Source organism: Kazachstania africana, chromosome 12 (assembly GCF_000304475.1).
Source record: "Kazachstania africana CBS 2517 chromosome 12, complete genome".
In the NCBI taxonomy this organism is placed as follows: domain Eukaryota; kingdom Fungi; phylum Ascomycota; class Saccharomycetes; order Saccharomycetales; family Saccharomycetaceae; genus Kazachstania; species Kazachstania africana.
This window is the reverse complement of record NC_018951.1, coordinates 16653-29378: the sequence shown is the minus strand read 5'-3', so window position 1 is coordinate 29378 and position 12726 is coordinate 16653. Positions and strand designations below refer to the sequence as shown.

The following is a 12726-nucleotide window of genomic DNA, read 5'->3' as shown; positions in this document are numbered from 1 at the left end:
ACTTATCTAGGTTGAATAGTTTGCAAGCCGATATCACATCTCTTGGTGATATTATATACCACTGAGAAGACTAGCTACTATACAAGTCCACGTTACAGTAATGATAGAAGAACCAACTTGATAACGTGGTATGGGAAAGAAAAATAGTATAAACTATCATCTGTATTCTACATTATAGCGGGTTATAGAAGTCCCACTACTACAGCTCGCTGATTAGGAACACCATATAGATAATGCCGAACGTGGTACAAATACATTAAATTCTAGTCCAAGAGATAAACGTCCGGAGATGAATTGTACTACTATTCCCCTTCATCCCACTAAAATCTAGCAGTGTTCGAATTCAGTTACACGAGACTTACCATACCAAAGCTGCCCGCCCATCTTTGCATCTCTTGTGCCACTGATGCTTTCATTTGATTTTTTGTGTGACTGTTTTTTGCAAATGTACGGATGTTATTTTTTCTTCTTTTTTTATTTTCACGAGAAATTGAAAAGTATGAAACACAAATTTCCTAAAACGGAATGGACGCACGTGCGAAAAGTTTCACTTTTGCGATGGCAGTAATGGAAGCGTGAGAACTCGTAGTAGTATGGGAGTCGAGCTATGGTAGCTGTATCTGGAAACAAGTTGTATACAAGGTGATGAGGTTTTAATGATTCGTAGTTGAATATTCTTGGTTGATAAAGGAACGCAAGAAACAATGGCTCCAGGTAAGAAAGTTGCTCCAGCTCCATTCGGTGCTAAGTCCGCTAAGGCTGCTAAGCCAAAGAACCCATTAACCAACTCTACTCCAAAGAACTTTGGTATTGGTCAAGCTATTCAACCAAAGAGAAACTTATCTAGATACGTCAAATGGCCAGAATATGTCAGATTACAAAGACAAAAGAAGATCTTATCCATCAGATTAAAGGTCCCACCTGCTGTTGCTCAATTCCAATACACTTTAGACAGAAACACTGCTGCTGAAACTTTCAAGTTATTCAACAAGTACAGACCAGAATCTTCTGCCGAAAAGAAGGAAAGATTAACCAAGGAAGCCGCTGCTATTGCCGAAGGTAAGACCAGACAAGAAGCTTCTCCAAAGCCATACGCTGTCAAGTACGGTTTAAACCACGTCGTTTCTTTAATTGAAAACAAGAAGACTAAGTTAGTTTTAATTGCTAACGATGTTGACCCAATCGAATTAGTTATCTTCTTACCAGCTTTATGCAAGAAGATGGGTGTTCCATACGCTATTGTCAAGGGTAAGGCTAGATTAGGTACTTTAGTTAACCAAAAGACCTCTGCTGTCGCTGCTTTAACTGAAGTCAGAGCTGAAGACGAAGCTGAATTAGCTAAGTTAGTCTCTACCATCAACGCTAACTTCAACGACAAATACGATGAAGTCAAGAAGCACTGGGGTGGTGGTATCATGGGTCACAAGGCTCAAACCAAGATTGCTAAGAAGGCTAAGGCTGCTGAATCTGCTTAAATAAATAAACTATAATTGTATAACATTTTTGTAGATCCAATCCATTTCAATCATTATAAAACACGATGTCATTCTAGATTCCAGATATTCACGGGTCCCTGAATGGCAATAAGATGCTGCTATACTTCTAAAGTGTGCCATAGTGACGTCAAAGAAGACTAGATGTTCAATACAGCTCAGTTGCAGATGATATTCGTATCAAAAATGAATGATAGTCGATAAAAATAATTCATCATTGTGAGTCATCATTGTGACAAATAATTTGCTTCATTTGAAGTTGAGGCGATCAAACTTTTATATAGAGAGCTCTGAAGCATCACAGCTTCTCAATATTGAAATTTGGAAAACGATAATACAGTTATCAAATTGTACACGATAAAATACGTCTCGTCTTACTACCAGAAGATGTAAAAACTATGTGTTGCTCAATTAGGCCTGGAAATATCGTAACTAAAGATTGGAAAAATACAAAAGCACGTACCATTTTTTCATATTACTGCAAACATGACTCATTACCGTGATCACATTAATAGTTTCTCCGGTTTATAGGATCGTTCTCTCTACCCACATAACTGCATCAATCTGCTTACAAGTACAACTTGCTCACAATTCTTGCAAGATCGCGTCTCTAAAATGTGACACATACATCACCGTAATAATGGAGAACAACCTAAATCCTCACAAAAAGCATCTAAGTGACTCAAAATTGTGATGCTCATCCCAGGAACGTGCCACAACCGACACATCCCATTGCTTCTTGTTGCATAATCAGCCAATACGAAAGTGTGTCACTTCACTTTCTGGCCAAGAAAATACCAAGAAAATTCTCAAGACTTAGACCAAAATGTCGTTAAATTTTTCAGCATCCAGAGACATCCATCAAATCTTGAGTGTGAGATGAACTATAAATTAGTCATTTTGACACATTTTGTTCTTGCATGTATGATCTGATTATTATATTACTTACTTATTCGGATACGGCATATAGAAAATTTTTTCATAGGATACCAATTTACACACCCATCGCAGCCTTCACAGTTCATATTTAAAGGATAGTACCTCAGATAAGGCTGCCAAAAGCACTTGCTCGATACGTGAATCAGAACATGACATTAGAGCTCAATAATACGGCGCCAATTTCTTCGTCATGGTGTCCCTTGTGGAATTATGACGACATCACTGAATGTGGAAGATTGACTTATATCGATGGTTTGCTACCTGAAACAATCACAATACTAGCTTCTTTAACTGTAATTTACAACATCTCATTGCATTACTATCGTTACAACGTACGAAGGTTGACGAGGGAACCTACTTTGGTGGAAATTCTTACCAACTTCAAGAGCGATTCATCTTCAGAATCTCAGCCTCTGCTAAGGTCTGACACAACCAACTATATGGGTGAAACATCGGTAGATGATAAGGAAACTATCAAAAAGAATCATTTTTCTATAGAAAGAATCGAGCTGAAAAAACTAAATGGTGAGCCACACGGTATCCCAAAACTATTCAATCGTGATTATATAGAAAGGTCAAGGCTAATTATCGAATTTTTCTTAGCAATATCACAGATGGTTATTCACTTTTCTTTTGCAACTAGACAAGAATTATTTCCTATCTGGCCACTTTTTCAATGGACTGTACTCTCAGCCATTGTCGTACTACGTTTGATCAACTATAAACAATCAGTCAAATTTATAAATAAATATCTCGGTAACCTATGGTGTATTTCCCTAATTTCCTACATGTTTTTATTCTTTTCTATGGTACTACCCTTCCGTTCAATTATAATAGGGCACATAAATGACACACTAGTAAGAAATTATTATATTTCTCAATTTCTCATAGACACATGTCTTTTCTCTCTTTTGTTCTTTGCTCCAATCAAAAATTCACCAGCCGTCGTCTATTCTACGGATACAAATATCACACCGTCTCCTGAACCTATAACTTCGCTTGCAAGCTTTATCACTTGGTCATGGCTGGACAGTTTTGTCTGGAAAGCTCACAAGAGTGTCATTAATAAGGATGATGTTTGGGGTTTAATAATGGAAGATTATTCCATCTTTGTCGTGAAAAAATTTAAAAGATTTGTTAGAAATCTGGACGAAAGAAAGTTCTCATTTAATCTGTTATATTACTTTACCAATTACATTATGCTACAAACGTTTTGCGCTTGTATTGGTGCAGTGTTTGCATTTTTCCCATCGCTACTTTTGAAAAGAATACTAGAATATGTTGAAGACCAGTCATCTGCCCCTGCTAATCTAGTTTGGTTCTACGTCATTTGTATGTTTTCCTCCAAACTCTTTGTTGCAATTGCTAATGGTCAAGCGCTCTTTTTTGGTAGAAGAGTTTGTATCAGAATGAAAGGTATTATTATTTCTGAAATTTACTCGAAAGCTTTGAGAAGAAAAGTTGCGACTTCATCAAAAGATTTAAAGGCTGAAAAGAGAGACGTCAACACTACTGAAGATGTGAAAGATCCTCAAAAAATTCATGACAAAGAAAACATTAATGGTGATGAGGAATCTATTCCGTCTGCAAAGTTAGGAGCAGTGATTAATTTAATGGCTGTTGACTCCTTCAAAATTTCGGAAATCTGTGCTTATCTCCACTTATTTATCGGTGCCATTGTTATGGTTGTTGTCGCTTTAACTTTGCTTTTCAAATTAATTGGCTATGCTGCATTTGTTGGCGTTCTCGTTATCCTTATCGTTTTACCCATCAACTTTTATTTAGCCAATTGGCTTGGCAGATTGCAAAGGGAAAGTTTAGCATTCACTGATAAAAGAATTCAAAAGTTGAATGAAACTTTTCAGGCTATCAGAATTATTAAATTCTTTTCATGGGAAGATAACTTTAGCAGTGATATCGACAAAATCAGAGAGGGTGAACTTAATCTATTGCTCTGGAGAGCTATTTCATGGGCTATCAGTGGTTTCGTTTGGTATTTAACACCATCAATTGTTACTACCGCGTCTTTTACTTTTTACATTTACGTCCAAGGTGAAGTTTTAACAACTCCAGTTGCCTTCACAGCTTTATCCCTTTTCTCTCTGTTGAGAGATCCGTTAGATAGATTATCGGACATGCTAAGTTTTGTTATACAATCAAAGGTTTCCCTTGATAGAGTACAAGACTTTTTGAATGAGGAAGACACAGATAAGTATAACCAATTAACTGTAGCAACAAATAAAAATCAAATTGCTTTCAAAAACACAACTGTTGCCTGGGATAATTCCCGTGATTCGTTTAAACTAAGAAATTTGAATATAGATTTCAAGGTAGGTAAGTTAAATGTAATCATTGGTCCAACCGGTTCGGGTAAGACTTCATTATTAATGGCATTGCTAGGCGAAATGAACCTATTAGAAGGTCAGATTGTTGTTCCTGCATTGAATGCGAGACATGACTTGATCGTTGAATCTGATGGAACAACCAACTCCATCGCTTATTGCTCACAAGCTGCTTGGCTTTTAAACGACACAGTCAGAAACAATATTTTATTCAATAGCCCATATAATGAAACAAGGTATCATAATGTTGTGGAAGCATGTGGACTCAGACGTGACTTTGAAATTTTGAAAGCTGGTGATATGACTGAAATTGGTGAAAAAGGTATTGCCCTTTCTGGTGGTCAAAAACAGAGAATTTCTTTGGCTAGGGCCCTTTACTCAAATTCAAGACATGTTTTGCTAGACGATTGTCTGAGTGCTGTTGATGCGCACACTGCACTCTGGGTTTATGACAACTGTATCACAGGCCCATTAATGGAAGGAAGAACTTGCATTTTGGTTTCTCATAATATTGCCTTGACGCTAAGGAACGCCGATTTGGTAGTTATGCTTGAAGACGGTCAAGTCAAGGACCAAGGCACTCCAATGACGTTATTAGAAAAAGGCCTGTTGGGTGAAGATGAATTAGTCAAAAGTACTATTATGTCCAGACCTGCTTCAAGTGCTAACATTGCGAACAACAGAAGCACTGTCAATCTAACTGGTGTTGCCCAACCTGCAGGGGTTCCGAAAACTGATAAAAAGGATAAGACTGATGTTGAAAGAATAGAAGATGGTAAACTCGTCAATGAAGAAACTAAAGCAGAGGGTGTTGTTGGTTTGCAAGTTTATAGCTGGTACGCTGCCGTCTTCGGCGGCACTAGAACACTCATCTTTTTGGCTATGGTATTTGTACTGTCACAGTTGGTTTATATAGAGCAATCTTGGTGGGTACGTTCATGGGTTACAAAAAATACGATTACTACTCTGAACTATTTAAGAGAAGTCCTGCCTTCAAATTGGGGCGCCAAAAGTAACCCAAACCACTATCCAATGGTGTTAAGTACCATATCATTTGGCGCAACTGTTTCTAAGCAAAAGCATAGTAACGCTTACTACTTGACAATTTATTTCTGTATCGGTCTTCTGCAATCGATAGTAGGTGCAGCTAAAACATTGATTAGTTATTATTTTGGTATTAACGCCTCCAGAAAAATTTTTAGGAAATTATTGGATAAGGTTCTGCATGCTAAATTAAGATTTTTTGATTCAACTCCAATTGGAAGAATCATGAACCGTTTTTCTAAAGATATGGAAGGTATTGATCAAGATCTAGCGCCATATTTCCAGGGCGCATTTTACTCTTTTATTGAATGCATAACTACCATTATATTGATCACTTTCATCACACCTCAGTTTTTGTCAGTTGCTATAATTGTTGGGATGCTCTATTACATGATTGGTTACTTCTATTTGACAGGCTCTCGTGAATTGAAACGTTTAGACTCTATTACTAAATCCCCAATTTATCAACATTTCTCTGAAACTTTAGTTGGTGTAACCACAATCAGAGCATTTGGTGACGAAAGTAGATTTTTACGGGAGAACTTATTGAAGATTGATGAGAATAATAGACCATTTTTCTACTTATGGGTTGCTAACAGATGGTTATCTTTCAGAATCGATGTGATTGGTGCTTTAGTTGTATTTGGTTCTGGTATCTTTATCTTGACAAATATAAATACAATTGATTCTGGTATGGCTGGTATTTCTTTAACGTACGCTATTTCTTTCACTGAAGGTGCCTTATGGCTAGTTAGATTTTATTCTGAAGTTGAAATGAATATGAATTCAGTTGAAAGAGTCCATGAATATATGACTATCGAACAAGAACCATATGATGAAGTTCAGGTTTCTGACAGTAAGGTACCAGCGGATTGGCCAGAAGAAGGTAGAATTGAGGTTAGTGATTTATCTTTACGTTACGCCGCTCATTTACCTAAAGTTATTAAGAATGTTACCTTTAATGTCGATCCTCGCGCAAAGGTTGGTGTTGTTGGTAGGACGGGTGCTGGTAAATCCACAATTATTACTGCTTTATTCAGATTTTTGGAAGCTGAAACTGGTTACATAAAGATTGATGGACTTGACATTACGTCTGTTAACTTGACAAGATTACGTCGTTCCATAACGATCATTCCACAAGATCCAACACTATTCTCTGGTACTATCAAGAGCAACTTAGATCCATACGATGAATATAAAGACGAAGAAGTCTTCGAAGCCTTAAGACGGGTTAACTTAGTGACTGAAGAAGAATTGAGCTCTAGAACCGAAAATAACAACGACGAAGCGTCAGTTTCCTCTAAGAATATCAACAGATTTTTGGATCTGGAAAGTGAAATCGCTGAAGGTGGTACGAATTTTTCACAAGGTCAACGTCAATTGATATGTTTGGCCCGTTCTTTACTACGTTCACCAAAGATTTTGTTATTAGATGAAGCCACCGCATCGATAGATTATGATTCAGATGCAAAAGTTCAAGAAACCATTAGAACTGAATTCAGTGAAAGTACAATTTTGACTATTGCCCATCGTTTGAGATCAGTTATAGATTACGACAAGATCCTTGTAATGGGTGCCGGTGAAGTTAAAGAATACGATCATCCATATTCGTTGCTCTTGAACAAGAACAGTATATTCTACAGCATGTGTGAAAATAGTGGTGAATTAGACGTCCTGATCGACATGTCGAAGGAAGCGTTTGTCAGGAAACTAAATTCTAAATAATAGACGTGTATATATGGAACTAATGACACATTATTCAATGCTTTTACACCATACTAAGACCTTGATACAACTTCAAACACTCTACTATTCATAATGATACAATCTCCTTTTATCTAATTATTCGCCGGGTAATGCATAAACATCACGTGGTCTTAAAATTTTTTTTGTCGCGGAACTGCCCCTTTGTAAAGAGAACAACGCAAAATGGTAAAGTATGAAGTAAGATATTGTTCGAATTGACAGTTTATTTTATAGCAAATCAGTAATCAATCAATTGATACTATTTTCAAAATGTCTAGATCTGGGTATGTTATGATACTTGTGGTTTCACCATGAATTGAGTGTGGTGGCCGCGTCTGTTGTTGCTATTTCAAAAGGTGGCATGGCTTTGATTTGCAGTCAATTATACTAACAATGACATTTATCTTTATACTTTTAGTGTTGCTGTTGCAGATGAATCTTTAGCCGCTTTCAATGATTTGAAATTAGGTAAGAAGTACAAGTTTGTCTTATTTGGTTTAAACGAAAACAAAACTGAAATCGTAGTCAAGGAAACCTCTACTGACGCTTCATACGATGCATTCTTAGAAAAATTGCCAGAAAATGACTGTTTATACGCTGTTTACGATTTTGAATATGAAATCAGTGGCAATGAAGGTAAAAGATCCAAGATTATTTTCTTCACCTGGTCTCCAGACACTGCTCCAGTAAGATCCAAGATGGTTTATGCTTCTTCAAAGGATGCTTTAAGAAGAGCTTTGAACGGTGTCTCCACTGATGTCCAAGGTACTGATTTCTCTGAAGTTGCTTACGAAGCCGTTTTAGAAAGAGTCAGCAGAAGTGCTGGTTCCCATTAGATTTGTCAAAGCGACAACTAGCTCTATATAAATAGGTCAAAATGAATAAAGAAATGTAATAAAAAAATCATATAACTTATACAGTTCAAAATATTCAGATCATGATACAGCCTTGGCCAATTTAGCCGTTGGTGCAACTTGTCATCGTCACTCATCGTATGCTTGAAATTCCACTAAACTTAACCCTAACTTCCACCTAGCACCATAAAAAATGGTAAAATACACACTATTCCATGCAAATTACATACTGTATGCGACATTATGTTGCAAAGTTACATGTTACAGCTCATCGGTCGAATTTTGTATGCAGTAAACACATAATTCGGTTATCTCCGAATATGATTTTTCAGTAGTGAAAAGTTCTGCAAAAACTTATAAAAGGCCTAAAACTTTTATGATAGGATATACTATTTTCAGCGGTAGTATACTAACCAACCGAGCTTTAAAATGTCTGCTAAATTAAACACTAAGTTCTGTAACTTCGAATTTCAAAATCCTTTGATGAATGCCTCTGGTGTCCATTGTATGACTACCGGCGATCTGGATGAATTAGCTAACTCTAAGGCTGGCTCTTTCATTACGAAGAGTGCAACATTATCAGAAAGAGCTGGTAACCCTGAACCTCGTTACATTTCGGTGCCTCTGGGTAGTATTAATTCCATGGGTCTACCAAACAAAGGTATTGAATACTATCTCGACTACGTCGTCAATCGTCAAAAGCAAAATCCAAACGATGCACCAATATTTTTTTCTGTTGTAGGTATGAGTAAGCAAGAGATGCTGGGAAACTTACAGAAGATTCAAGACAGTGAATTCACTGGTATTACTGAATTAAACTTATCATGTCCAAATGTTCCAGGTAAACCACAAGTTGCCTATGATTGTGATTATACAAAAGAAATCTTAACTGAAGCGTTCAAGATTTTCAAGAAGCCTTTAGGTATCAAATTACCACCTTATTTTGATTTTGCCCATTTCGATATCATGGCCAAGATCTTGAACGAGTTCCCATTGGCTTACGTTAACTGTATCAATAGTATCGGTAATGGCCTTTACATCGATGTTGACTCTGAAACAGTTGTTATCAAACCAAAGGACGGTTTCGGTGGTATTGGTGGAGACTACGCGAAGCCAACCGCCTTAGCTAACGTTCGTGCTTTCTACCTTCGTTTAAATCCAAGCATCAAGATTATAGGTACTGGTGGTATCAAGACTGGTAAGGACGCTTTTGAACATCTCTTATGTGGTGCTTCCATGCTTCAAATTGGTACTGCTTTACAAAAAGAAGGTGTCTCAATCTTTGAACGTATTGAAAGGGAATTAAAAGAAATTATGAATGCTAAAGGTTATAAAACAATCGAAGAATTCCGTGGTACATTAAAGAGTTTATAATTCTTCTCCTCTCAGCGGTAGCAGATCATTTACATATTCAATTAAAATTTAAATAGTATATATACATATAAAAAAGGATAAATCTTGAAATATTTTACACTATCCCATTTCGTAAAATAAGGCAGAGATCACCAAAATGAAAATGTAGCTGCTAGTAGCTTCCCCTATAGAGGATATTTGTTGCATGTGCAAAATAAATTGCACCAGGTAAAGTAGCATCTTCACCTTTTGTTATTATTGAGTGGATGAGGTCGAATGTAGAACAAGCGGTACTTTTACCAGTCGATAAGAATATATACTACAGCTCATTGGAATGATGTAGACAGAAACGTCCTGGGAGGTATTTGTATCCTCATTAGAATCTTTATTAATAGTATTAATACGCATGATAAGCTCGCAAGACAATAAATTCTGGTCTATCTTCACGAAGCATCGTAATAAGTCGATATCTCTTTTTTACGTTATATACGTGAACTAACAAAGATAATACAGAAAGTTTTCGTTCTCATTTCATTCTTTATACAATAATTGGATTGGAAGCAATTCCATCAAAAATCGACTACCAATGAAGAATGTTGACAAGACTGTCACATACATAATTACTTGTCTGAGTGAGAGTAATGTAGTACCAGGGTTCTCCTAATACTCTATCTTTAATAATCTCATTACTTCAAATGTTCTTCCGCGATAATTTCTAGAATCGAGCCTTCGCATCATATAGCATTCTCTAGCATTCTCTGGCCTATTCAAAATGATGAAAGGTAATATGTTATTGCTTGATACGCTTTACCAAACTTGAGCTATTTGGTATGACATGACTCACATTTTTTATATATAAGAAACCTCTTTAGCGGTGAAAACTAATTCGTACAACCATATAAGTCATCCATTAATAATAAGCTACGATGTCACTAAAGGTACCATTCAAGCAGGTAGATGTTTTCACAAACAAGCCATTCAAGGGAAATCCAGTAGCTGTCGTCAGTTGCCTCGACATATCGGAAGATGAAATAACCACCGAACAGTTACAAAACATCGCTATTTGGACAAATATATCAGAGACAACATTCCTATTTAAGCCTAAGGACCCTTCACATGACTACAAATTGAGAATTTTCGCTCCTACCAACGAATTACCCTTTGCAGGACATCCTACTGTTGGATCTTGTAAGGCCTTTATGGAATTTACGGGTGCTAAGAAGTCAAAAATCTATCAAGAATGTGGTGTTGGTGTTGTAGAACTCTCAATTAAGGACGACGAAGTAATCTCGTTCGAAGCTAATCAAACAATTGTTGAAGATTTCAACAAAGAACATGCCAGGTCTTTTGAAAACGTCCTTGGTGTTCAAACTATTACAGAACCTAAGCTCTTGAACGTAGGACCAAAATGGCTGGTCTACCTAGTCGATAATAGCGATATTGCCTATAATACAGATCCCAACTACGGAAACTTAGCTTCTTTATGCAAGGAGAATAATTACACTGGTATCATTTTGGGTGGTAAGAAGGTCAATAAGGAAAATGAGTATGAGATCAGAGCATTTGCTGGTGGTGTCAATGTTGATGAGGATCCTGTATGCGGCAGTGGTGCATTGTCCTTCATCAGATACCTGAATGAGGTGTATAAGTACTCTAGTACCACTCCAATTAAGATTACTCAAGGTGGAAGAGTAAACAGAGACGGCAGGATAGAAGCTCTGATAAAGATTAATGCAGAAGGACAACCTTCATATCATGTAGGGGGCCAAGCTGTGACAGTCGTTGACGGTCATATAATCCTATAAATACAAAGTATATAGGTTGCCGTGGAGATATTTGTATCAAAAAAACGGTTGCCGTGGCGACGAGTTCGTGAATTTTCCAGCGAAAAATATTGTATATAAAATGTAACGTGTACTAATTTCGTTACTTCGATGAGCTAATTGTTCAAGTAATCAACAAGATATGGTTCGTGTACCGTTAAAGAAATACTTGAAAGAGAATCCAGAGAAAGTCTTGGTATCAGATGGCGGTCAAGGGCTAGAATTGGAGAGAAGGGGTTTGGATATCAAGCATCGTCTTTGGTCCACTAGACCCTTTCTTAGCAAATCATTCTGGAGTGACCCATCGTCTAATGATATTAGGATCGTCAAAGGGATGTTCGAGGACTTTGTCAATGCTGGTGCTGAGATTCTAATGACCACTACCTACCAAACCAGCTTCAAAGCTGTTTCGGAAAGTACTGAACTCAAATCCCTTCGGGAATACAATGAATTGTTGGACAAGATAGTTGGTTTTACCCGTGCCTGTATTGGTGATAATCGGTATTTGATTGGAAGTATTGGCTCATATGGTGCGCTCGTTGGTGGCGAATACAGCGGAGATTATGGTGATAGCCCAGAAACTGTTGATTTTTATAGTTATTTCAAGCCACAATTGGACAACTTTTTGAATAACGATGAAATTGATATTGTTGGATTTGAGACCATTGCCAACTTTACAGAATTGAAGTCACTTCTTTCATGGGATGAAAAAAAGGTGTCTAAGCCATTTTATATCTCGTTATCAGTGCATGATAATGGTAATCTAAGAGACGGTACTCCCATGCATTTGATCACAGATTATATCAAGTCACTCGCAACTGCCATAAACCCAAATTTAACTTTCTTAGGAGTTAATTGTGTCAATTACAATAAGGCCACAGAAATTATTGATTCCATTCACAATGGTTTACCAACTATGCCGCTATCAGTTTTCCCAAATAGTGGTGAAGTATTCAATGTTGAAAAGGGTATATGGACGGCAAATCCTGAGGCGGCAGCTAGCTGGGAAGCTGTGGTTAAGAGATTTATATCTTCTGGAGTTCGTATTGTCGGAGGGTGTTGCAGAACAAGACCTCATGATATCGAACAAATATCCAAAGCAGTAAAAAAATTATCTAACTAACTTGTGGTC

General features: G+C 37.0%; 6 protein-coding genes across 6 annotated transcripts; all 6 read left to right on the top strand.

Annotated features, from left to right (window-relative positions):
- Positions 1 to 704: 704 nt before the first annotated feature.
- On the top strand, positions 705 to 1475 carry RPL8B (60S ribosomal protein eL8; the record flags this gene model as incomplete). The annotated part of the gene is made up of 1 exon (XM_003959713.1): positions 705 to 1475. The coding sequence occupies one exon, from the start codon at positions 705 to 707 to the stop codon at positions 1473 to 1475; it is 771 nt and encodes a 256-aa protein (XP_003959762.1).
- A 1106-nt stretch (positions 1476 to 2581) lies between these two features.
- YBT1 (bile acid-transporting ATPase YBT1) lies at positions 2582 to 7543 on the top strand (the record flags this gene model as incomplete). Its single annotated transcript, XM_003959712.1, has 1 exon — positions 2582 to 7543. The coding sequence occupies one exon, from the start codon at positions 2582 to 2584 to the stop codon at positions 7541 to 7543; it is 4962 nt and encodes a 1653-aa protein (XP_003959761.1).
- Positions 7544 to 7834: 291 nt separating this feature from the next.
- On the top strand, positions 7835 to 8400 carry COF1 (cofilin; the record flags this gene model as incomplete). Its single annotated transcript, XM_003959711.1, has 2 exons — positions 7835 to 7848; positions 7983 to 8400. The coding sequence occupies 2 exons, from the start codon at positions 7835 to 7837 to the stop codon at positions 8398 to 8400; spliced, it is 432 nt and encodes a 143-aa protein (XP_003959760.1).
- A 447-nt stretch (positions 8401 to 8847) lies between these two features.
- On the top strand, positions 8848 to 9792 carry URA1 (dihydroorotate dehydrogenase; the record flags this gene model as incomplete). The annotated part of the gene is made up of 1 exon (XM_003959710.1): positions 8848 to 9792. One exon carries the CDS (start codon positions 8848 to 8850, stop codon positions 9790 to 9792), a length of 945 nt encoding a protein of 314 aa, XP_003959759.1.
- A 905-nt stretch (positions 9793 to 10697) lies between these two features.
- YHI9 (Yhi9p) lies at positions 10698 to 11576 on the top strand (the record flags this gene model as incomplete). The annotated part of the gene is made up of 1 exon (XM_003959709.1): positions 10698 to 11576. The coding sequence occupies one exon, from the start codon at positions 10698 to 10700 to the stop codon at positions 11574 to 11576; it is 879 nt and encodes a 292-aa protein (XP_003959758.1).
- A 160-nt stretch (positions 11577 to 11736) lies between these two features.
- On the top strand, positions 11737 to 12717 carry KAFR0L00150 (homocysteine S-methyltransferase family protein; the record flags this gene model as incomplete). Its single annotated transcript, XM_003959708.1, has 1 exon — positions 11737 to 12717. One exon carries the CDS (start codon positions 11737 to 11739, stop codon positions 12715 to 12717), a length of 981 nt encoding a protein of 326 aa, XP_003959757.1.
- Positions 12718 to 12726: the final 9 nt, after the last annotated feature.